A 26,269-nucleotide genomic window follows, 5' to 3' on the forward strand; every position below is an offset into this window, starting at 1 on the left:
GCCAAGCGGAGCAGATGCGAGGCCGCGCGTGGGGCGACGCGGCCGGGCTGGAGGGAGGGGAAGGCGCGGGCCGCTACGGGCCTGCCGGGAGCGCCGGCCCGCGCGGGGCCCCGGCGGGTGTCGCCGCCGGGGCCGGGGCTAGGCGGGGCGGGGCGATGCCGCGCGGCGCGCGTGCCTGCGGCGCTTGCACTTTTGACCAGTCCCCTTTGTGCGGCCGGGAGGGATCGGCCGCGCCGCTCGCCGAGATCTGCCTGATCCGCCTGGTAACAGATCTCCTCCCCCATTGGCTCATGCTAATGGGCGCTTCCTGCGGCCGCGCCGCCCGCGCCGCGCCGGGGGCTCCCCCGGGATCGCGGCCAGCTCCGCGCCCCGCCGCCGCCTCCCGCCCGGCGGCCCCCAGCCCCGCCGCGGCCTTTTATGAATGAAAGGCCCACGCTGCCGGCCTCGTGGAGAAGGGAGCCAAAATGAGGAAAAACCCACCCAAGCCGCAAAGGCAGTGGGAGGGCGAGGACGCCGGAGGCGGGTGATCCCGGCCGGGCCTGGCCTGGGCTGGGCCGGGCTGAGGGGGTTTAAGCGAAGTGACCAGAAACAAATATTTGGAGGTTAAGTGCGGACGTGACCCTGGAAGGGAAGGGGAGGGGAGGGGGTTCAGACCGTGCCTCGCTCCACAAAGCACGTTGCCTGTGAAGTGCCCGGCACCCCCAAACCGGCTGCGCCCTGGGAATGTTTTGGAGGGCACAAAAGTTAATTAAATGTGATACATGAGTTGTCCATCGTTGGCTGGCTGAATTCAGCAGGATCTGGCAGTGCAGGGTCATTGCATGTTTTTTTTTTAGTAAAAAATAAAACTTCCCCAGCTAGCCTAAGTCATGAAAACAGAAGTGCATTCCCTGTGTATGCAGCATGATAGACAAGCAGGGAGACAAGCTTAGGGGACAGCTTCCTTGCTGAGAAACCATCCAGATTCGCCCCACAGACTGCTGTGTGCAAGGGGAACTGAGATCCCCGGGCCCCTGACAGAGCCTCCTAGCAGAGGAAGACAAAATAAAGACAAATGGTCAAGCAAACTGGAAAGATGGGCAGATATTTTGTGCAAAGGGATTACGTAAACACACAACTGTGCAACAACATGCCCTGTGATCTTTGGCACTGCTTTCCCTATAGGTCATACGGGAGAGATGCTGTACGGCTTCGTAGTGTGTTGGTTACGGCCGCGAGACCCTTCCAGTGCTTTGCAACCTGCTGGTGATGCTTCCCTAAATGCTGTAACGGGTAGGTACTACTGCTATTCATGCTGCGTTAATGTGGTGGTAAACACTGAAGTTAGAGTTAATTTGAGTGCTCAAGTGAGCAGAAGACGATCTGAACCCCAGTTTACAGCATTCCCATTTCTCACTGTCCCATCCACTTCGGTCCAAGACAAGCTGTTTCTCCCTTGGAGCCATGGGTTGGCCTCACCTCTGGTATTTTCCAGTGGGCCCCAAGCTCCCGTCAGCCTCTTAGAAAGCAAGGAGTTGAATGGAGACTTTTTATTAGAAACAAAGCACAACACCGAAGTATTTTCACATGCAAGCAGTTCAGCTGAGCTGGGGGAGCGGGAGCTATTTACAGTGGGGCTGAGCGGTTGTACATCATGCGTGGACAGGCTGTCCTCGTGGCACAGCGCGTCCGATGAAGCCCTGGCAGCTCTGGCGGCTGCTGGCACCTCCCCCGAGCCTTCTCCCTTTAGGTGCTACTCGTGTGGGAGGAAACTCTGGCCACCATTTTGCAGCTCTGCTGAGATATTTTCTCTGGGTGGCTGCGTGCAGTGGGGGTGAGGTGCTGAGTTTTGGCCTGCCGAGGGTTAACTGCTGCTTACAGCAGCTGGAATTAGCTATCACTATGTCCCCTGCCACCTCTGTGCCCCTTTTGGAGGGTCAAAACTTGAAAGTGAAAGGAAAGACATAAAGAGAGGAAGAAAAAGAAAAGCACGGTCTTGGTGGAGGAGGGGAGACCCTATTTTCTTTAAAATTCTGATGTACAGCAAAAACATGCAGGCTGGGAAAAATAAGAATGAGGAAATGGGAGAAAGCTTCTCCTGTGGGATTAACTGCAAAGACTCTGGGACTTCAGGTCGGGAGCGCACGTTTTTAAACAACAGATATTCCAGGTACACATCGGTAATAATAATAATTGGTAATTAATAGTGGCACACTGGTACTTCCCTGCTCCCCCTCCCCGGCGCCCCCAGTAAAATAATACCAACTAAGTCTCCTTGTACTGATATCCGTGTGTGTCTGTGTGTGGCCTAGCCCCATTCATCATTTGGCTCCCACTGCAGAACTCTCTCCATTTTTAAAATTATGCAGGATACACTGAAGAGACAATTTGGGTTTCCCCCACCTCTCCCTTGCCCTTGAAGAAAGCAAGCCCTTGTCTCATTTGCATTTGCATTAAAACCCTGCTCTCTATAAGCTAAGCAAAGGGGAAGGACTTGAAGCCTATGGGATGGCTTTAGGGCTCTGCCCCTTGCTTTTGGCTCTCTCTCTCTCTCTCTCTCTCATTCTCTCTTGTGCTTTGATCTCTGCTTAACAACAGTAACGTCACAGCGACCATACAGGAGAGTTTTGTTGGAAGTTAGAAAGTTTTGCAGCCTCCAGAGGGCTGTAGCGGCAGTAGCAGAAGCAGCATCCAAGGGACTCCTGGAAGGGGAAGAGAGCGAGCTAGCGCCCGCCTGCCCGCCCGCTGCCGCCGCCGTCGTCCTTGCGCGAGCCGCCCGGAGCCGAGGAGGCAGCCATGGAGCATCAGCTGCTGTGCTGCGAGGTGGAGACCATCCGGCGGGCCTACCTGGATGCCAACCTCCTCAATGACAGGGTGCTGCAGACCATGCTCAAGGCCGAGGAGACCTGCTCGCCCTCCGTGTCCTACTTCAAGTGCGTGCAGAAAGAAATCTTGCCATATATGAGGAAAATGGTTGCCACTTGGATGCTGGAGGTTTGTATGTTTCGGCGATTTCTTTGCAAGCTTCGGCACTGAAATGAATTAAGGCTGCGAGCTGCTCCCCCCTCTCCTGCCACTCGCGGCTCCCCCCTCCCCCGAAATAACTTCTCCGGCACGGCACACGTTGCTCTGGCTTTGGGGGCTCCCGCGTGTAATGACGGGATTGGGGTCGATTTTATTATTATTACTATAATTATTACTCCTTTTTTTTTCTGGTGTAAAAATGAAGCTGCTGCTGTGGAGGGAAGGCTAGTGGCACCCCCCCCCCGCGCGCACGCAGACACACACGGACACGCACACATCTCTCCCAAACTGCAGGATCTGGGGGTGCCCTGGCACCTTTTCCGGCTTTCGGGCCAATGCGGTGCCAGTGCAAGGGGAGTGTGGAGAAATCTCGTTTGGAAAATGTCCCCCTTTGAGCCTCCCTGCCTGGGCGCCTTGGCTGGGAACGGCCACATCGCTGGAGCCCCCGGCTCCCCAGTCCGGGGCCATAGGGAAATCCTGCCAGTTATTTTTCTGGGGATTTTATTTTAAATTAATATCCTTGTACACGTATGCAAGTGCTGCCCGTGCCAGTATTATGCGCCATCTTTGTTCTTTTATTGCAAAGCAAAAGTGTTTATTAATCAGGAGAAAATTAGAAAGTCCCGGGGAGCAAGCCAAGGGTGTGGGGGGAGGAGCGGGCAGGGGCCGGGGCAGAAAGTCGGGGCTGGGGGTCCCCGCCGGGGCTCTGGGCAGGGGGACACCCGGAGGGGCCCTGGCATTTCTGGGGGGAACTGCAGGGTGAAAGTTTCTTTGTTCAGCGCGAAGAGAGGCTCGAGCTGTGGTCACCCCTCAAAGGCATGCTTGTGCTGCGGCAGCGCTCTGCAAGGTCGCCTGGGAAAAGCGAGTGGGAAAGGCCCTCTTCCCCTGGCAGGACAGTTTGGGGGGGACACCCAGCGGGAGCCCCAGAAACTGGGCTATATTTTCATGCCTTTTCGGAAGCCCTGGGCGCCTGCGACCTATTTTTAATTAATTTTTGAAAGCGCAGCGCCCTGCCTTGCTCTGGGAAATGTCGCGCCTCGCTGTGCTGCAGGGCGAGAGAGGGACTCGGTGAATTTCACTTCGGGGTGCCCCCCTCGAGCCCCCCAGCCGGGCCCTCGCCGCGGGGCTCGGTAAAGGACCCCTGCAGCGTCATTTTCAACCTTTTTTGGGGGCTCGAATGATTTTTTAAATATTTTTAAATATTTTTTGAAAAGATGACGTCTGGGGAAATGAGGCTGGACGCCACCTTTGTGTCTCGACCAGAGAGGGGAATCGGCAGCACAACGGCAAATTAGATTTAAAAAAAAAAAAGGCCAAATAAATCCGGGGCAAGCCCAGCTCTGCACCCACATTCCCAGGCACAGGGGCTTACTTTTTCCCTTTTTTTCCCTTTTTCTTTTCTGTTCTAGGGGCTGAGAAGATGGGGACAGATCTCTTCTATTCCCCCCCCCCTTTTTTTTTTAACCATGAATCGCCTGCGGATTTCTAACGCCACATTTCTCCCCCCTTTGTCACTCGTGACTTTCATTTTCTTTGATGCCTCTGTTTTTTCCTTATTTATACGTTTTTTCTCAGCTGCATTTTTCCCTTCTCCTTCAACCTTGCTCTGCAAAGTCTGTGGGGGAGGAGGGAAGGAAAGGGCAGCAGGACAAAACTGGCTTTTGCCTATATTAAATTATTATTCAACGATCTCTCTCCCTCTTCCAGGTTTGTGAGGAGCAGAAGTGCGAAGAGGAAGTTTTTCCCTTGGCTATGAATTATTTGGACAGATTTTTGTCGCTTGAACCCCTCAAGAAAAGCCGACTGCAATTGCTCGGAGCTACCTGCATGTTTGTGGCTTCAAAAATGAAGGAAACTATTCCTCTGACCGCAGAAAAACTGTGCATTTATACCGATAACTCCATTAGACCCGACGAATTACTGGTAATTTCACGTTTAATCACCTCAGGAAAAACCAAAACCCGACAGGAGGCCCCCAAACGCAGAGCCCGGCGGGAGGGGCTGCCCCGGGCCGCGGGCGCTGTAACCGCGCGGACGGCGGGGCCGGGGGCCGCAGCCCCGCGCCCGGCCGCCGCCGCGGGCCCGGCGGGACGCGAGGCGCGGGCGCCCCCTGGCGGCCCCGCGGGGCGCGGCGGCGGGCGCCTCCCGGCAGCACGGCCGGGCGGCGGCGGGCGGCCGCCCGCCTCCCCGCGGCGCCCCCGCTCCCCTGCCCGGCGGCTGGCCCTCTGCGGCGCCCCGCGTCAGCCCCGGCCGGGCCCCGCCGCTCGTAGCGTCTGCGGTGCGGAGAGCCGTGCACCGAGGTGGTGCCGCGCTGCGGGAGGATTCCCCCATCCCGGGCAAGCGGGCTCAGCTCAGCGTTAACTCGCCCAGATGCAGTTACTGCATGTCCAGCTGTGTATGAGTGGAGCTAACCACATTTTCCCTCTTCTTCTTCCTGTTCTCTTCTTCTTCCCCCTTTCCTCCCTTTTGTTTTTGCAGCAAATGGAGCTGCTTCTGGTGAATAAGCTGAAATGGAATCTGGCTGCAATGACCCCCCATGATTTCATTGAACATTTCCTAACTAAAATGCCTCTGGCAGAGGACACCAAGCAGATCATCCGTAAACACGCTCAGACTTTTGTGGCTCTCTGCGCTACAGGTATGAGCCCTGCACATGAAACAAGGCGTGTTGCTCCCCTACACAAACCTACACCCCAGCTTGTAAGGCTTCCCGTAGCTATGGGCTAAAGTGAGTTCACAGAGCTGTGGGGAGGTAGTTTAAGCCCCGATTATTGCCCCCATTTGTTTGCAGAAGGTGGATTACGTTGCAGAGGTAAGTTTTTCAGAAGATATTTTTCTTCTGAGTTGAATAAGCATAATCTTGTTGTCTGGAAGGGCAGAAGTGCCCCTTCTTGGTAGCTTAGCAATTGAGTTTGCAGCTCAGAGTGGCGTGATTTCTTCACCTCTGTATATCAGGTTTTATGTGGGGCTGCAAAAGACTTACTGCCCATATGGGGAATCCCTCTGTGTGGATTCATTCTTAAGACAGTTTTTAAAGGCACAGAGAGAGAGAGTTAGCTTGTGAATAGCTCTGCGTGGGGGTTTTAAAACTTCCCTCTTCAAGTTGCCTCTTCCCCCCTCCTCTGTGGCTGGTGGATTGGAGGAGGGCCACGCAGCACAGAGGCTTTCCTGGCACAGGACTGAGTCTCTGCCATCTGCACCCTTCTGACCACGTGCTGCGCTGAAGCCATGTGCAGGGGCGGCCTCCAGAGGAGCCAAAGACACCGACTGTTCGCTAGGCCAGGTTTGCAGAGGCCTGATCTTTGGTTTCAAGGGCACTGTGTGCGTGCGCGCTTTCTTTGAAGCTCCATGTTTGCATGTGGAGTGTGTGCGTGTATGTATTTGTACATGTACTGGTGTTACCCACTGAACCCTAATGAGTGGGAAGGAAAAAAGTTTAGAAGAGTCTTTCTGTTCTCCAGATCTTACTGTTCCCACAGGACGGAATGGAGGAGGGGGGACAAAGGAAGTTCTAAAGGGAAGATACCCTGTTTGAACAAAATGTATTCAATGCATTTTCTTTTAGTATGACAAGACAAATCCAGGAATGGCAAAAGAATAAGAAAAAGCAGCCAAGGCAAATTTCTTTAGCAGTAGTATGTAAAGAGGAATGCCAGGCACCCTGTTAACACTGATAAATTTACTGTAAAGGAGATACAGTGCTTTATTAAATGTTAATATTCAGTAGCACTGTACTAAAAAAGAGACCAAATGTGCATTTGGACTTGAGAAAAGGTGCCCACACTTGAAAACCTTGGTGGGATGTGTGTAGTCAATGAATGAAAAAAAAAAAGTTTTATAGTTTATTTTCAGAGAAATGGATTTTGTCAAAAGATTCAAGAAAGATTGCAGGCACTTAAAAAAGAAGAAAATGTTGTTTTCACAGAGTCAGCCCTATTGCAAGGTCTAAAGATAGAACAAACCATAAAAGAGAAATTTATAAACAGTGGCATTGCTTTTCATCTTAGGCCTAACATCAGAATAACAGGCAGTTCGTAAGTCAGCTCGCCTGGAATAACGCTCAGTGTTCTGAGTGATACAACATTCAAACAGCTTTCAAAATACCTGCACCAACATTTTGGGAAAATCAGACATATTCTCCATGACAGATTGAACCAAGTAAGGCTGCTGGGACTCCGAATATGTGATTTGCTATGTTTGAAGCTACCTCAGTTGTTAACTAAAAAGAACAGCTACCTGGCCTCCCCTTTGGATTTGGGGATGTTTAACCTAGGTTGTTGTGTTGGCAATGACAGGGATGAAAACAAGAGTAGTTCAAAGGTTGGAGACTTGCTAAGAGTCCAGTACTTTGATCTACTGTCGGTGTTGTTATGTTTCTTTTAGGAAGCACATCCAGAGCCTTTTTTTAACACTGCTACACACCACAGCTGGAGAACGGATCAGTAAATGGGACCCATGTTCTGGGAATTTTACTTAGCTTTAAAACAACAGTGCTGAGCTCACCAGAATTGGGACCCTCGTCAGCTCCCTACTGAAGTTGTTGGGAATATTGCCCGGAGATACAGCGTTCAGGAAGGCTGCCACTAGGCTCTATATTTTTATTGTTTCTTTGGCTGTCAGGATTTTCTGTACGTCTTGCTTTCCTCATGACCTCTTTGTTGGGTAGTGAAGATAACGTGTGGCTAAGTAGCACCTGGACTTTGCTTTGCTGTTGCTGGGTTGTGTTGCATTTCCCCTTGCCAGAATGAACCTAGATGGACTGCAAATGCATTGTGCTTGCCTGGATGTTGTGGGGCCCAAACCAAAGTCCACTGAAAACACCGTAAAACTCATTTAAGTGGCCTCAGGAGCAAGTGCAGTATATTCGTTGCTTGAATACAGCCTGTGTCCTCTGCTAAAGGAAGGTGTGATAAGAAGACGCGGCAAAATAATGCTTGAATAGAAAATCTCGGCCAGTTGGCTTAACAAGGTGAAGGCTGGGGAAGTGCTTGGAGATGTGTGCGTGTATGCGCGTTTGTTCCAGAAAGAGAAGGTTACATTGCAAGGTGAAGTTGAGGGGAATTCCTTCTAAGCTCCCTCTTCAGCTGTCTGCCTAATACAAGTGGATTTGTCTGATTTGGTTTAGTTTTGAAAAATATATTTTCACCAGAGGATGTCTTTGTGCTGTGGTAGGTTAGGGAGAAAAAGAAAAAAAAATTACCAGGGGTTGTTTGAAGTTAACACATAATTGAGTTTAATGAATGAGGCTTTGGCATGGCCAAGCAAGGCAGGGAGAGCTCAAAAGGAAACAGGCCTCTTTTGGCCCAAGTTAAAACCAGTGCTGAGGGAGAGCTGCAGCTCTATACAAGCATAACAATGAATAGCAACAAATATTGGAGCTTCAGCATTTCATTATGTTCCTCTGGTTATCAAAACATACCAGGCTCCTTTTATATTATTATTATTGCTATTGTTGTTGCTTTCTCCTTTCGGATGGAGAAAGACCTCCCTTTGAAACAACTGTGCTACAATTCTCCTATTCTCTGGCCTTTATAAAATTGGGAGTCTCAAGGTATGTGACCAGTTGGAACCTGTTGCATCTTGCAGCAAGTGATTTATGTTCGCAGTTTTGATTTGCCTCAATGAAAAGATTTTCATTCATAGCCCCCAGCTCTCCAGACGGATGGAATTGCTGCTCCATTTAAAAAGGAAAAGGGGTGACTCGCCTTGTTAGGAATTTTTTTTAAAGCGCTGCAGCGCCTATATGCCTGCTTTGTCCTCCCTTCAGGGTGGCTGGCATTCTTCTCTCTCCTCCCCCTCCTCTCTCTCTCTCTCTCTCTCTTTTTAACAACGCTGAAGTTGTTTATTCTTTTTGGATGAAGTCTCAGATAGGCTACTGGGGATGTGTGCTTCAATTGATGGGGCCCCCTACCCCATTGTGGCTGTGTCAGGTCTAATTCATCTCACCGAAGCCCCCTTGTTCCTGAGCGCTCAATAGCGCAAGATGAGGCGATGGAGGCTGACAATGATGCCACACTCTTCACTTGGGGGCATCCAATTACAGGCGAGAGGGGCCCCCTGATTAATATGCTGAAATTAGTGGCCTCTGCCACAAATAATTCCTTGTCGAGTTGCAACAAAAAGGCAGTCCATGCTGCTTGTCTAGAGTGGTTATAGGGACAGACACAAACTGGTCATTTAAACTTCATTATCACTTTTCCACCTTGGAAAGAATGAGGGTGTGACTATGAATTCATGTTCTTGTTTACTGCTCTATTTAAATGAAAAACACAAATATTAATCCTAAACATGATCCTGTCAGGACAGACTCATTTAACTGACACATTTTGATCATATTCTGCGTGTGGAAATCAATAAGTACTGGCGCAAACTTGCTGTCACTGTACCCCTCTGAACGACTGAATCTTGGTGAAATTCATCTTTGCCCACAGAAACACCTTATTTCTGAAGTCTACCTGCAACTATGTATCAGTATTTCAGTTCGGGGACTATCTTTGGAAGGGATGTATTGTCAGTAACCAAACTGAACTATTTGATTATCTGGAAAGACAGAAGTTTGCTAGGAGGTGTGCGTGTTTGTATGTGTCAGGAAATGGGATTAGGAAAAGGGGAAAAGTGGAATTAGTTTTACACATGCTAACAAAGATGAGATGACCTTAGATACAGTTTGGCTTTTTGTCGACTCCATCACAAAAAATTTGGCCACAACTAATCGTATCAGCTTAATTTTGGAGGTTCATGGAACGCTGGATGAAATGCCCTTTTGAAGGTGGGGTATTGGTCTGGGCTACAATGGACTGTCAGAGATATATGAATAGATTTAGAGAGAGGACTTTCACAGAGTCCTGAAGGTCTTTAGTTTCACTGGTAAAACATTTACACAAAAGTTATTTTATCATAATAAAGGAGATGCATGATTTAATACTTTTAACTGTTCCACTGAGCCCTCTAAGCTATCCATTCCTTTGATTTCATTCAAGAGTTTGACAGATGGTTTATATTTTTTCAACCCAGAGGAAGTTGTATTCTGATAAAAGCTGAAGGAATGTATCTCAGGTTCTTGTGTATAATGTGGCATTTCCCCTTTCTCCTTCACAAAATTAGACATTTACTCGTGCCACTTATTTGCTTTGTTTCTGATTCTTCTCCAAGGTGTACGCTGCCCTGGATCAAACGCATTCTTGTTTAGCAGAAAGAGCCTTAGCATTAAAATGTGGATTATTCTTATTAAGAAGAAAAAAAAAGGCTAAAAGGCAGAGATAGCCCCTTAAGGAATCATGGGAGTGGCTTTGTGGAGAGACCTACAGCAATGCAGTCTGGAAGGGGGCCCAGCCTCTTGTCAGCATGGTGTCACATCAGAATGTAACTGATTGTCCGCCAATTCTTGGGACCCCCGTCACTTAGTTATGCCACATTTACATTAAATCCCTGTTGCCAGGATGGATGGCAGCCACTGACAAGAGACAAAGCATTTTTAAGATGAAACCTTAATTTAAATATGGATTATCTGCCTCCTGACGGGGTTAAGCAGTCTTTCTCTTTCTTTTTTTCTTTTTGTTGATGTTGTTGTTCATTAAAGTTATATTCCTTTTAATGTCAGTGTAAAGGTTTCTGCTTTAAAGGGCCCAGAGACTTCTTATTACAGTGCACCTAGGATCTGACCATGCTAAACACTTAAACACTTAAGAATGTGAACAGGTTTTCTCAGATGTATAGTGCTGTTGACCCAAAAGACATTATTCATACGAGTAAAGTATTTAAACATTTGAAGAATGGGGGCCCTGCTATGATAAAAATATCTCAAAGTGATGAATGGTCTCCCAGGCTTACTGCTAAGAAGGGCTACTCACTCAAGTACAGTTGCTTCTGTGGATAAGTGTTTACAGGTTTGGGCCTCTAACAGTTTACAGCAGGAGGCACCTTTCTATTCATAATTTCCCTACCTTTTCAGATGCAATAGTTGGCAACTGAAGCCAGCCCATGCTGACAGAAGAGACTGTATGTGTATGGGAAGGCTTGTCCTAAGAAATCATTTTGATCTTTTTTTCCCCTCTTTTTTCTTCATACAGATGTTAAATTTATTTCAAACCCGCCTTCCATGATCGCAGCTGGCAGTGTAGTAGCTGCTGTGCAAGGCCTGCATCTGGGGGACACTAACACCTTCCTCTCCTATCAATGCCTCACACATTTCCTATCACAAGTTATCAAATGTGACCCGGTAAGTGACTCTTTCTCTTAGATTCTCTTGATTGCCTGCCTCAGAGTTTAAGAATAAAAGCCTGCTTACTGCATAGTAGTTGATCTGACAGTAAATCTTGATGAAATTTAAGCCTCAGAGTGGTTTTTTGAACATGTGTTTGTCCTAGTTATTTAGCCATCATTATATATACTAATAATCAGTGATTATGCTGCTGCAGTTCATTGATATAAATGCCACATCCAGTTCTACTGTTTTGTAAGACAGGAGTATTTGACAAAGCAAAGGAAACTTTGAATTTATTTTAAGACAATTGCAGAGGCTATATTTAGTACTAGGTAATTAAAGCAGGAGTCTATGTAAAACAAAGCCTTTAAAATAAGACAAGGAAATAGTTACTAAGATTGCAGTAAATAGACCTCCTGGTATCTCTGACCTTATCTTTGACTATTCTTGAGACCTTTTATTGTGACAAGTGGTGTGAAAAAGCCCTTCTTAAAAGAGTTCTAATGATCTAATTTGGTTTATTACGTGCTAGACCTGCACAGTAGCTGGTATTGAATTCCTTTTTGGAACAAATGTTTGCCCCACGACTTTCTGACAAGGTAGATGGTCCTCACAGGACTCTCATTTTGCCCTGCAGCTTCCAGGAGATGCACATCAGTAACTAGTGAGCAATAAACCTTTCATGAGTGAATGGGCCAGGAAGGGAGCCTACAAGGAAGACCTAAAGTCAATGATCCATGTCATAATAGTGTGTGAAGTTGGGGCAGAGTTGAGCTTTGTTTTGTAACAATGTGGAAGACCAATAAATAGATGCTTTAAAGAGGTTCTTGTGAGGTCTCCAAGCACTGGACAATGAGTCAAATAAAGACAATCCTGTGGTTAGTAGCAGAATCTTTGAGATGCTGTTAAATTATTTTACATGTTCATAATTTAAATATAGAGAGCTATATTAGTCCAGACACTTCAAAACAAATTTAGTATAATTGGACTTTATCAACAAGATTGAATGATTTCTGGAAAGATGAATGCATCATCAGGAATTACTCATAAAAGAGTAATTCGATAGAGTATCTGTGGGAAGCAAATGCTGACAAATGCTGTATCACAGCTTATTATTTTGTTCACCTGAACAATGCCTCAGTATTTAGCATGTTATTTTTGCCCTTTATATTACTGCAGCAAAAGTAGTATGGATCCAGCACTGAAACATTAAATACTATGACAATTTAAATGCTGAAATAAGATGCTGTAAACATCCTGCTGCTCAGTTTGGTATGAACCTGTAATGCTTTTAGTGAGGTTGTGAACAATGTAGGTATTTCAGTGTACAGTTGGCTTCTATCCAGTGCAAGATATTCAAAGCAGGTACTTAGGAAAAATACTAGGCTTGCTATCTGTACTGATAGTGAGTATCTGATGCAAACAAAAATATTATTTAATCATTCCTGATACATAGCATTAAAATAGATTCTCTCATCATGGAGAACAACAGCATGTCCTTATGTGACTTGACTTCATTGATGTCGGAGTTCTTTAAAAGAGAAGAAAGTATCTTTAACAAGAAGGGTAATTGCTGGTTATTTATTTTTTTTGTTCAGAGTCATTGCAAGGCCACAGTCTGTGTGACCTGAACTTAAGAGCTTTAAGAAGAATTAATCCTCCTTCAACTTTTATTGCTAAATATACTTATGCTTTAGAGCAGCAAGAATTTGAAATAAGGTTTTTACATAGCTTGCTACAGAAAATAAGAATCATCATAGAATTATACCTAAAAAGTTAAGTAACTCAAAGATGGAAGCATTACTTCTATCTTATTTCTTGCTTGGTGTTTTAGAGTAACATTACTACCACTCTCATGTTTGTATCAGAATAAGAGAACAGCATCTTTCACTACTACTGTTTTGAGTAGAGAAAGCTACTTGGTTTCATACATAGCATGATTTTCCTGCATTGAGATTTCCAGTAAGACATGCCTATGCAGCCAGGAGTATCAAATGCTATTCCTTAATATCTATATGAAGTTTGTTACTCCACAGTGATGGTTCTTCTTGTCAAACTGTGCAGTTGAATATGTTTTATATTGGATTGTCCTGAAATATTAAGAGCATGCATTATAAAAACATGGCTAACATTCTGCCTGATTATCTATTAGCTAGAGCAGCTGGTCTGTTGGATTTCAGGTTATATAATTACACTTTTTTACCTTTAGTCTCAAAGAAAGCTGAATCTAAAGTAAAATGAATATCACCTGATTGGAATTCCTTTATGGTTCATGTTTATATTGGTAGGAGTCCAGTTTCCCATTTTGCCTTTGATCGGGGTAATTAGAAGTCAGATAATCACAATTAGAAGTCTTGGGCTGTCTTCCATCATTCTATTCCTGACCCCATCACCCAAACAGATTGAATTTTAGCTGACATTCATTTCCAGGCCAGAAATTTGCTAAACTAGATTAGATTGGCTTTCCTTGCTGTCTGTTAGTACATTGGAATTTGTCTCCTGCCTGCCCCTCCTCAGAGGCACCTTCAAACATGTGCTTGTTATCCAGGATGGGTCAGGCAGTAACAAAGGATTTCCAAGCAGCTTCTTTTTTGTTGTTGTTTGTTTCCTTTAGTATCTGACCCTGGAATCTGATCATGTCTACTGTGTGTGTGTTAAAGGTATTTGACCACATCAGTTAAGCTAGCAAGTCTTTTTTTCACTGAGAAGCTTAATTAATCCAGGAAGGGTTTATGACCTTGAACAAACTGTGGGCATTGAAAATTTGGGCAGCGAAGCAGAAAAGTTGTTGGGAGAAGTTATCAGAGTAACACACAAGTCTTGTATTTGCTTTTGAGTATTGAGAAGTACTAAGAATGAAAAACAAAACTCCGATGGGATTGTTCACAGTGAATTTTATATTTTGCAGTTATTTTTGCCAACTCTAAGATGTTCCTTCAGACAAACTGTTCAGCTGATAGCTATCTGAGCAAAAATGATTTGGACAAAAACACCTAAGATATTTCAAAAATTGTTGTTCACTGAACTGTAGCTTAAGACACAGTCTGTTCATAATAAATTGTAAAGGTTATGTATCTTTAAAAAAAGTAGAGTTATAACATACTGTCCTCTCAGAATCTCACAGGAAAAAAAATTGTGGTCAAAAATTACCTTTAAATTATGTAGTACAGTGTAATTATTCATGACTGGACTCCAGAGGGAGAAGAATAGGTATTTAGAGAAATCCTTTTGAATGGTTTGCAAAGTGTACTAATTGCTTATTTCACTTGAATTACTTTGCATATTGGTTTCCAGAGCTCAAACATGCTGTATGCAAATGGTAGCATTTCCAAAACAAAACAAAACAAAAAAACAGAACCAGGACTTGATTTGCTCTGAAAATAAATTGGTTTTCAATCTGGAACATTGAACATACTACCTGGATAGAATTGTCCTCAAAAGTGCTGGGCTTCTGAGAACTGAAAAAAACTGAAAGCTTTTTTTATGTACTACTCTAATACATCTAATTCCAAATGTGACTGAGGTATGTGCTACAGGGCATGCAAATAGAAGTCTTACAGTCAGAATTGATCTGTCATATCTTGGAAGGGGTGAAGGGACTTCATAGAAGGCCAGAGGTATGTAGGAGCCAAAGGCATGATGACTTTAGGATATGAGGCGTTTCTTTTTGTCATTTAAAATGCTGTGTGTCTCTGTCAAAAGGAAATATTACACTAGGGTTTAAACCAGAAAAGGTCATAGGTTATGTGTTTTCAGTGAGCTGTAACTGATGGTCTGATCTGCTTAGAGGTAGGATTAACCTCCCTCTCTCTCAGAAAGGACTTGCAGAGAATTGTTTGCTTGGGTTTCTAATCTTATTTTACCCCAAATGCCATGTGCCCTTACTGGTGGCAGAGGAGATTCTTGTGGCAGTGGAATCAGTGAAAAGCTGGTAGATCACACAAGAAGCCTCTGAATGAAGGCAGAATTGAAACTGGGAAATAAAGAAAACAGCAGGCAGGTCACCCTCTCAGGAAAACAACATTCATTCTCAGTCATGCACATCCTAACACTTTTGACGGCAATTTATCATGGAAGACTGGGTTCACCGCAAGGGCTAACACATGTCATAGGTTAAATCAGAAAAGGCAATACTGAAAGGAAACTTCAAAGTCCTTCATACACAGAGTTAAATATGTTGAAAAAAAGCTTACGATGTTTGTTATAAAGATATGAGTAAAGAGCATGCTGGAGGAATTTTGGCAAAATGTAGTGTGATTGTTTTGCCTATTTAAGGCACCATTTCTGTGTCCTTGCAATGGATGTATGTGGTTCTGAGGAATACATAGCCCTCATTAGCAGAAAGTTGGATGGGTTGAGCTAACAGGCCTTTTCCGATTCTAATTGCTGTGGTTCTGTTAGTGGAATTGGATATACCTACTGGTATGTTTTAATGTCTAGGGTAGTTCCCTTTCCCACAGTAGACATGATCTGCTAGGTGCTTTGTGCTTTAAATCACTGAAGTCAGTGCAAGCAGCGAGGCCCTTGTACTCTCCTGGCCACTCAGTAGGATTGAGTGCACATTCAGCTCTGAGAAACTGGTTGTCAAGCAAGGGAAAAATATCTCACCCTAATTGAACTGTTGAGGTGAATGCAGTAGCAGGCTGAAAACTTGGCAGGCCTTTTTAATGCATGGCTAGAATATATTTGGTGTTGGTTATGAAGGATGTCTCCGTTTTGGGGTCATATAGTCTATTCTCCCCCCCCCCCCAATGCTTTCTGAGTTGGAAATCAATTAGCTAACCTAAGCTGCCCACTGCTGGAGATATCGGTTGGCAGGTGACATAGGGCATGTACATCTGTCTATCTAGCACGTTTATCTAAGAGCTTCATATCATCAAAACTCATGCTTGGAAAGACCACTGTTTATGAAATTACCTATATCATGTCTAGTAGACTGCACTGCCAAAGCATTTCTATGGTTAAAGTAGAAATCATTACAGCATCAGAGCTATTTGGACCAACTCTGACTCCAGCTCAGTTTCATGTCTTTGTAACTCCACTCATTTAATTAGGATTGATTCATGTTGCTGTCCAGCTAGATTGTTCATATTTTTCAAAAAGGTATAAAAGCTAGTGAGGTAAAAGATAGTTTGAAATGTCTTTTATGTAACTGCTGAAATGTTACAGCACAGGCAAAGAAGTGTAGCACAAGCTACATCCTACTGTGTCAAGGTCCTGCCAGGGTAGTGCCATTGTAGTGCAGCTTTCATCACACGTTCAGTCATAGACCTATGGGGGTAAAACTAACCAAGAAAGGACGCTCAGAGCTAGTCCAGAGGACTGTATACAGAGGTGCTCACTGAGGCCATTAAATAGAAGATGGCAACAGCTAGTTGCTGAAGTCTAGATCCAAGCTGGCGTCTTGCAGAAAATTTGGTAGCTTAGCCCATCCTTTTGCTGGTCAGTCTTTCTCTTGCTCTTCCCACACTCCTTTCAGTCTGCTGCCTTCTCAAGTAATTTGATTGTATTTCTCTTGCCTTTTCAAGAAATGGTATTTGGTTTATGATCTCCGTATTTTTCTAAAGGACCCTGGGTCTTTTTCTCCTTCCATTTAATCTTCTCTAGGATTGTTTACGAGCCTGCCAAGAACAGATTGAATCCCTCCTTGAATCCAGTCTACGCCAGGCACAGCAACACAACGTATCTTCAGAAACAAAGACTGTAGAGGATGAAGCAGACCTTTCCTGCACACCTACTGATGTGCGAGATGTGAACATTTAAGAGGACTTCTACTAATAGGTTTGCTTGGCAAGAAAAGCAGACAAAGAAAGGGCATCTGAGAAGGAATCAGCATCAGGATCTCCCCCCCAGAAACCCCTTTCTCCAGGACATTTTTATACCAGAAGGGAAAACCAGTCTTGTTTTTTTTCCTTGCTCTCTCTCCCTTCCATCTGTGACTTCAAACAAACAAATAAACAAAAAATACCCCAAAAACTGTCTTAAAAAAAGAAAAAAAAATAGTATTTGCATTACCCCCAGGGGTTTGTGCTACAAAAATAGAAGATTTTATACAATAATAATCAACTAGTTTTTATATTAAAGTGTTCTTGTCTGTATGTTGTAAAAATAGGCATTAACACACAAAATGTCTCCAGGGGAGGTATTAGATTTGATTTCTTACATATAAAACAAACCAACCAACCATTTTTAAAGTAGAAGAGGTTTTTTTTTTTTTTTAGATAGTAAATGAAATATTCTTTTTTCTTTAAAAAGCATAGCTTTAACGCAGTTCTAGGCTTTTCTGTATCTTGCTTGCTTATGCATTTAGTCACTTTATAATTCATCTGTAAATGTTTATTTTATTTCCTTAGGTTTTTTTTTTTATCCTCTTCACCTTATAAATGGTTAACGTAACCCATAAGTTAGTATATGTTAGTATACAGCATTATTATATGTTAATCTTTTTTTTGGTGCCTGTGGATTGCCTGTACATTAGGCATTTGTAGGGTTTCAGCTTAGCATTGTCGGGAAAGGCCAATGTACTACTCATACGATACTCTATTATAAAGAGAAACCGAAATAGTGACATAATATATTATATTTTTGTAATCTTCATATTTTTGTAGTTACCTGTGTATAAATGCTGGTCTGACCCAACAGATAGATATTCAGCCTAATTATGGTCAGGTTCAATCCACAGTTTAGTCTTTTTTTTTTTATAATATTCTAAAACCATTCCATTCAAAGCACTTTCAGTCCATTAGATATATAGGAAATACATTCTTTTATTGTGTGGGAATTTTTTTTTAATGGAATGGTTTGGAAATATATAAGTGCTTGTTCGCAAACTTGGAATTGCAAAGCAAGTGCATTTAACTATGGTGTTAGAGGAAAGGTGATTTTTTTTTTCCGAAGGTTGTGTTCCAGTGAGAGAAATTGCATTCACAAATTGCCAGGATATCTTCCTATCCTTTTCTATAGAAAAGTTGAAGTTTAGAAATCCTTTGGTGCCAACTCATCTTTGTAAATTAGGGGCCTTAAAGGTTCACATATAGGACACATAGTTTAAGGATTGTCTCTAGATGTTTTACAACTGAAGGTTTTTAAACACTAAAATATATAATTTATAGTTAAGGCTAAAAAAGAAAGAATATTTATTACAGAGGATGTTCATAAGGCCAGTATGATTTGTAAAATAATGCAATCGCCCCTTTTTTTTTAAAAAAAAAAAACACAATCTTTCTACCCTTGATGTTGCAGTTTTAACAGCTTATTAAAGAAAAAAAGGACACTCTTCAAAGAATAAACCCAAAACAAAACAGTCTATTTGGCCCCTTCTTATACATTTTCAAAAGCAGTCTAACCATGAAAAACGCCATAGTTATAAACATGAGAATTGGAGTACTTGAAAGAAGTTCTTATTCCAGTATATGCCCCCCTTTTTTTTTTATTTAGCTACAACTAGAAAATTTGCACATCTTGGCTATGTATCTTTTTATTATTATTTTAGAAAGTAGCTGAAGGGACGTGGACATAGCTGTTGAAGTTGACGCTCGAGGAGAATGTGATGGTGAAATGTACGTGAGAAAACTGCCGCTAAGGTGTTGATTGTTTAAAAAAAAAAAAAAGAAAAAGAAAAAAGAAAAAAATTAAAAATTAAAAAAAAAGAAAAAGAGAATAGAAAAGGAGTGGATGCTCCATTTTTATTGAGCTGCTATGGATAAATTCCCAGCATGGTTTGAAAAAAAAATTAACATTGCTTTTCTGTATCTTTGTCATTGTGTTTTGCTGCTATTTTGTGGATCTTTTTTTTTTTGTTATACAATGTCATATACTGCCATGTTATAGGTTTTAATTTTCTCATAGAAAATTATATTATTGACATCATTTTTTTGTAGATTTTTTATGTGATCAATTTTTACTTAATGTGATTACTGCTCTATTCCAAAAAGGTTCCTGTTTCACAATACCTCATACTTCAGTTAACCGTGTCTAGACCAGGTTTTAATGTTCGTACACAGTGCCTCATAGTTCTACTGCAAACTGAAATGCATCGAACGTTATTCTGAATGGGTCTCGCGATTTGCAACTAGGTTGCATTAATTTAAAAACAGCAGACATTTCAGAAGATCAAGTAATGTCAGTTTTTTTGTTGTTATGCATTTTATAAAGCTGGATTCTTTGTCTGATCTGGGGTTTATTATCATAGTAGTTTTAAGCTGTGTTATTAGCCACATTGATATATGAAAGGTGCATTATAATATAACTCTTGTATGCCAGCTGATGTGGTTTCCCATCAGTTGGGACGCATCATTTGGTATGATAGGTTATCTTCTGGAACTCTAAGTATTTTGTGTGTTTAATCTGTTATGATATACTAGTTTTTTGTTTTGTTTTTTTGTTTGTTAATTATAGCATAATGCTAATTTAAAAAGCCTGTAAATCTCATAAATAAGCCAGCTAACAGAGTTGTATGCTGAAGAATAATCTAGCTGTTGCCTGTATGCTGCTAAACCAAAACAGAATTAGAACTCAATTTTGAGGGCAAATGCAGTTAAGATCCTACATAGTGCATAAATAAAGCATTGCAATGCTACTAGCAGTCGCAGGACCCAGGAGGACTGGATACATTCTGTCCAAATTTCAGGAACATTTCTTACTGCTTACCTCATAAACACTTCTGTTCGTGGCATCTCTGTGTCTCTGAACCAAACATGATTATTGAGTTAGTGGTTACTGGTTATATTATGTGTTACACTGAGTGGCAGTGCGTACTGCAAATTTCTTTAAATATTGTAGGTACTAAAGGGCCAAATCCAGATCAGTGGGTTCATCTGCCAACAGAGATGCTTTATTTCTCACATTATTATAACAATCTGTAGTAAGCAAGCAATTCAGATTTGTACATTTTTATATTGTACTTATTGGCATCACTGGTCTGAAATGCACATTTTCACCCACAGACCTGTAACAGACAAGTTTCCAGCAAAAAAAACCCAACAAACCTAAAGTCTAGAAATAAAATTGGTAAAACCCAATGTCTGCTTGTTGTGTTTTTTTTATTACGTTCATGAATGCTGAATGGTAGTAACTACCTGATGCAATGAGTAAGCAACATGATGTTTTTCTAGCGTCGACTGTCCATGCTTTAATAGTTGCAATGCATCTTTTAGTTAATAGTTGCAATAAATCTTTTTATCATTATTTTAGGAAAATGTAGGTGTTTTTAGCAATAGGTAAGTGACTGCCTGTCATAGTAATGTGTATTTTATAAAGCAAAATATACTTTTGCTGAAGATTTTCCTTTAAACATCTAAGGTAATTATTCAGAGCAAAATACCATTTGGTGGTTCTTTTCAATAAAGGTAAAATAAAGTAGGTGTTTGATGCTACAGAATGCTTGTTTGTATTTATTTATCAGTGCAAGGTTTTGTGTCCTAGAACACCTCTATGGAAATGAATTTGTTTTAAAAGCAGTAGGGTTAATATGGCTTCTTTTCCTTTCCTCCCCCTCACATACAGCTATCGCATGTTACTATTTATCACTAAGATAATAGAGAAAACCAAAGTGGAAAAATTTCAGAGCCCACTAAAAGTACATAAAGAACTGGACTTAAAAGGAGAGAAATGTAACAGCAGTTACATATGATTATTTAGAAACTAAAATTAGATTAAATTATAACTATGTTCCAATTCACATTCCACCATAACTTTCTGAAAATTGGGGATGCACTTTCTCATTATTACAGAAGCCGAACACAGCAGAAACTACTGCTTAGTCTTTGTGGAGAACAGTCAGGCCTCTGACCTATGTATTTGACTATTTAGCCTAAGAAAGTATGTGAAAATATGATTTCATTTCTGCCTTAAGAAAACACTGATCTATGTAAAAGGTCATGTATTTTTCTCTCCTGTCTCAAATCAGAAATGTAGCATTTGTCTCCTGAGTTTCCCATTGACTAAACTTCACATTACAACTGATTCTATGCAATAAATACAGCAAAGGAAACAAAAACTGTATGTGGAAAAATTGTATGTTGTATGTGAATCATAGACTAGAGCAAAATAAGTTGTCTTAATGCAGTTACTGATAGATGGGAAACCGTCTGCATCAGAAAAATCAAAGTTGAGCCTGTATTAGCTGGTCAACTTACCAATCATTTCAGCTAGGAAACTGAACCATATGGCCTACTGTAAAATCACAGCTGTAAGATTAGGTAGGTAAAGTAACTACATCCATATCAGTATATAGTTTGAGCTGTAATTCTTTCCATTACAAGTGGGTACCTCCTTAATACAGTCAAGTCACACTGGTAGGCCATTAAGGTAAATTTATATAGCACTGAAAGAGATGATCTAAGCTAGAGTCACATTGACTTTAAATACAGGTCAAGCTGTAGCTCAACTTGGCCTAGATCAAAAAAAAAATTATTTTTTCACCTAAATCTTTTTTTTTTGCCTCAAAATTTCAACATATTTTAAAGAAATGAAAAAAAAAAAGTGTTGTCTTGCTTTTGTAGCTCTGATGACCAACCCTTCTAATTTTAAATGTTCAAAAATTGAGTGAAGACTTACTTACTTATAAAACCTTGATTTTTTGGACAAAAAGCTTTTTTACGAAAATAAATGATTCAATGAGAAACTTACTTACCCAGCAATATGTTCAACATGTTAAGTGGGGTTTTTTGGTTTTTTTCTTTCCTTTTCTAGCCATCCTGTAAACTCTATTCAACTGACTGAAGTATTTGTTGATTTAAGTAGGTTTAAGCCTACATAATCATCACAGTTACTTATGGTTTCCTTCTCTCTTAAACAACATCTCTGAACGCATCTTATGAAGTCTGGATGTTAGGTGAACTATGCCAGCATTATTCACATGGCAAAGGGCAGGAAGACAATAATGTAGTTAGAAAAACAATTTACTATTATAGGCTATAAAAAACCCCAACCACATTCATCTAGGCTATGCTCTAACTTATTCAAAGGAAAAATACATATTATACCTTCTTACATCAGACTGAGAAGTATGCACAACCCCCCCCCAAAAGACTTCCATTCCATTGCTGAATGTAGCCTGAGTGACAAGCTTGTACCTTTTATGAACACTTAAATCTGCACACTCTTTAATTAACAGTAAGTAACAATTAACAGTCTGTTAAATGTAAAAACTTGAAACCCACTTGTAGTCAAACATAGCTGGCATTCGAAGTGAAGGAAAACTGCAGCAGATAGGGGAGAAGGTGGATCTTGGACCTATATTTCAAATGAGTCATAGGAATGACCCAGGCATGTGGGCTAGAGAGTCTTGATGAAGATTCTTTGCAGCATCACTGAAAAGCTACAATGGGACAAAAGCAGCAAAGCTGTAAATGATGGCATTTTAATGAATTTCTGTCAACATCATTTTATGGGAAATGCATCTTTTCTGACAAAAACAGTATTTTTATGATGCCACAAATATAACTGATGATATTAATTGTAGTGGCATGGCAAACTGAGACATTTGACATAGTACCATACAATATTCTGATCAAACGATGAGAAACAGATTGCAAATTTGTCAACTGAATCACATCTATAGTGTAAGACTTGACAAGCCTCTGACTGTCTTTTTGGGCTGAGAAGTGCAAATTTAGCAGCAAGACAGAAGCTACTCTTTCATTTCTTCATTGTGACTTGAAGAGGGAAAACAAGTAGTTTCTTGACAATCCCATTAAGTATCTGCATAGCCAGATTTAGATCTGCCTCACCGTTTGCCTGTGTGATGCCCACACATCAGAAAGTCCCATATTTTAGGGAGATCACAAAGTATTCCCAGCCATAATTTTCCTGAGCACTCTTTACCTGAGCAAGGAACAAGCTACTGGCAGAAAGCCTGCGTGTGTTCACAGCGAGTCAGGAAGACAGCACACACAGGATGCAGAAGCATCACCCACAGTATGCGGGCAACAGCTCTGCTCCTGTGACACAGGCGGTACAGGGCATCTTCTACTCCTACTGACCTCCTGTATACAAAAGCTGTTTGCAATAGGGTGACACAGAACAGCCCAAACCTTCTGGAAGCAGTCACTACCATGCACAGATTAACATGACAACATCTCTACTTTTCTGAAATCTCCTCTGTGGTCATAGGACGTTATGTTTAGTGGTTGCTCCTGGGTCTTCCCTCTTACCCCACAGGAAAAAAAAAATAAAAATCCATCAGCGTGGATTTTGGCCCTCTTCTCTTTACTTACAGCTTCTACTACCTTTTTATTTACAATAGTATCCTTGATGAAATATAACAATAAGCCCTTAATTCAGATAAAAACACAGGTAATGATCCATCTCAAAACCAAATACTAGAAGACCGCAATAAAAAAAATGATATTCCCATCATATTCAAAGTATATGCTAATGGACAATCACAGTACAGTCTTCCCTACTAACATGTCTGTCCTGGGGTGAAGCCTACCTGCAAGTACTGCCCAGACAAATGAGACCGTGACTACATCTGTTCAGCTCTGACTAAATGTGCCATAAGCTGAAAAACAAAGAAGCAAGAGGTGAACTTTGTTAGGCAACTGTTGCTGACTCCCTACTTCATAACACATTTGCAGTGGGAGACCAGAGGGTGATAGGAACCCCCCCTCCTCATCACTAATTGGGCTTAGATATAGAAAAAGTCAGAGTATCCTGGGACTGCACTGTTAGTGACGCCATGGTGGCTTATGCCAACAATCAAATATAGGAAGCAATAAATGGTTCAGACAATAACCCTTCGGGGGGTGGGGAGGGGAGGGAGAGCCCCGTACACTGACATCCGATACCATTTAGAAGGCTGAGTCCAAGGTGGAAGCGCTGTGTGCAGGGGCCAAGCTGCAAGCCAGGACCTGACACGCTGACTGGTCTGAGCGAGTGTCCTGTTCCCCTGAGTCCAGGCGATGAAGGTCTATATTGAACTGCAGGTGCTGGGGCTTTGATTTGTATGTGCAGCATGTGCTATCAAAGAACAGAAGTCACTATGCAGCCACCCCTCTCAACCTGCTAAGTAAATAAATTTTAGATTACATGCTGCTGAGGGATGTGGTTCTGTTATTTCATCCATCCCACCTGCTTTCCCTGTGACACGTGTCCTAATCCATCCCGAAGTTGTGTTCCATTAAATGTTTGGTCTCCTAAGACAGCTAACAAGTAACCCACAGTGAGGATATTACCTGTAACATTACCTCCAGTCTTCAAGGAACTGCACTGAGATGGGCAACTCACTTAACGAGGCCACTAAACCACTACAGGAGCATTACAACAACTCACTCGAGCCAACACTGAACAAGTGCCCTAACTCACTTGTCTGATGGGAAACTGCCTGAAGCAGACAATTGAGCTTTCTGAGAATGTTTTATTCTTCTTTTACCAGATTTTATCTCTATAGATTGTCCAAATACAGGATAGGATTTTTGAACAACTTTTTTGCTTCTTGAACACCCACAGGCTCTAATTCTTCACATTTCTTTCATTTGGTTGCTGGTTATTTTAAACATGAAGACCAGTTCTTCAGCTAATTTATTCTGGCCAAAATAGCTATGTTCCTTTATATGTACAGACATGACACCCTCCCAAGCATCCAGAAGGCATCAGCAATTACTTAATCAAAAGTAAACATTTCTTATAAACATAATACCATTTGTTCTATTTTTTGACTTTGGACACATCTGTAACTGTTTCAGGCCATGGAGGCCCCTGAAGTGCAAAAGATCAGAACAGTTCCTCCCCTATGGCAACATCCTTCTAATTTAAGTGAAGGTGTTCACCTGCCTTGACTCTTGCAAGATAGTGCTCAATAGCGCTGCAGAGCCAAACAAGCATATGCCTACACGTTTGGGGAAACACAAGTGTTCTCTCAACCACAAACAGCTTTCCAATCATCTAAATGGAGTCCTCCATGTTTTTAAACCCCTCTGCAAACATGCCTCAGGCATCTTCAGGGGGCTTCTCCCATGCTTCTGCCGATGGGAGAATTTTGGGCAAATCGTACGTGAAAGCTCCTTGAAAAAGTCTCTCCACATTTTTCTCTGTACTACGATATGTTTCTTTCTCATTATTTCCTCATACTAATGATGCTACTGGATTTTTGTGAAGTCTGTACTCATCTGATTTGCAGAAGAGAACTTGCTCAAAAGAAGAACATGAGATACAACTGTAATGGACCACACCCTGAACACAGTTTGGACAATGTACTTATCTTGAAGTGGGCTTATAAATTCCTGAATGGCACTCAAAATATTCCCCATATTACTCAGCTGTTCTGAATATGACACAAAAAAAAGATGCCATAAATCCATGTGGTTTTAGAATTACAACGGTTCTAAATAACTGGACCATACCCGAGGTCTCCTCAAGAGGGAAATATGCACCAGACATAACCTCTAGTCATCCTTAAAAATGACATACTATTACACTGATCCTTAATTTTACTGAGTACTAATATTAATTTTTCCCTTTTATTTCAGAAACTGTCAAGTGCTTATCAAAAATACATTCTGTATGTGTGTTACTTTTAAGGTGGTAAAGGGGGTCTCAAAAATTCAGCGTCTGCACATACATCGCAAAAAAAAAGAGAACAATGCACGCATGTGTTTTTAAACTACTGTTCGTGCAGTCTGGTCAGGACTGTGTGACACAGTATACAGTGTTTTGTCATCCAAGGAATGTCTTTGATCAAGAGTTTATGCAAGAAGGAAAAAAAAGCCATGAAACCCTAATCCGTTCCCACAGTCCAGTGAACGTGAGCTGGACAAACAGTGGACAATAGCAGTAAAGCTTGCTTCTGGAACAATTGCTGCAACTAAAAAAAATAAAGGGTTGCTGACTCACAGTTCCTACAACCAAGAAAGATTCCATGCAGTGTTGATTATTCCCCAGAATCTGGAGGATGCTGAAGATAAAAATTTACTTACATATCACACTGAAATAAAGCAGCAAAATACGCTGCTAAACAATCAAGAAAAAGACAAATACTGATGTTGATTTTGTATAATGCAGAGTCGAGATGCAGAGACCGCATAAGCATTGATCTTCTTTTCTACCTCAATATTTCACTAA

General features: G+C 42.2%; 1 protein-coding gene across 2 annotated transcripts; it reads left to right on the forward strand.

The window, feature by feature from the left end:
• The first annotated feature begins 240 nt into the window (after positions 1–240).
• On the forward strand, positions 241–20,185 carry CCND1 (cyclin D1). Of its 2 annotated transcripts, XM_067296263.1 has the most exons (7): positions 241–263; positions 1,165–1,272; positions 2,578–2,973; positions 4,711–4,926; positions 5,482–5,641; positions 11,073–11,221; positions 16,814–20,185. In XM_067296263.1, exons 3-7 carry the CDS (start codon positions 2,776–2,778, stop codon positions 16,967–16,969), a joined length of 879 nt encoding a protein of 292 aa, XP_067152364.1. In that variant the 5' UTR covers positions 241–263; positions 1,165–1,272; positions 2,578–2,775; the 3' UTR covers positions 16,970–20,185. The 2 variants fall into 2 exon arrangements, with proteins under 2 accessions (XP_067152364.1, XP_013814834.1); XM_013959380.2 differs by lacking the exon at positions 241–263 and having other exon boundaries at positions 391–1,272.
• The last annotated feature ends 6,084 nt before the right edge of the window (positions 20,186–26,269 follow it).

Source organism: Apteryx mantelli, chromosome 4 (genome assembly GCF_036417845.1).
Source record: "Apteryx mantelli isolate bAptMan1 chromosome 4, bAptMan1.hap1, whole genome shotgun sequence".
Taxonomy (NCBI): Eukaryota; Metazoa; Chordata; class Aves; order Apterygiformes; family Apterygidae; genus Apteryx; species Apteryx mantelli.

Coding starts and splice junctions, on each gene's coding strand:
- CCND1 (XM_067296263.1), top strand. CDS start 2,776: ATGGAGCATCAGCTGCTGTGCTGCGAGGTGGAGACCATCCGGCGGGCC. Junction 2,974..4,710: donor TTGCCACTTGGATGCTGGAG/GTTTGTATGTTT, acceptor TCCCTCTTCCAG/GTTTGTGAGGAGCAGAAGTG. Junction 5,642..11,072: donor TGTGGCTCTCTGCGCTACAG/GTATGAGCCCTG, acceptor TTCTTCATACAG/ATGTTAAATTTATTTCAAAC.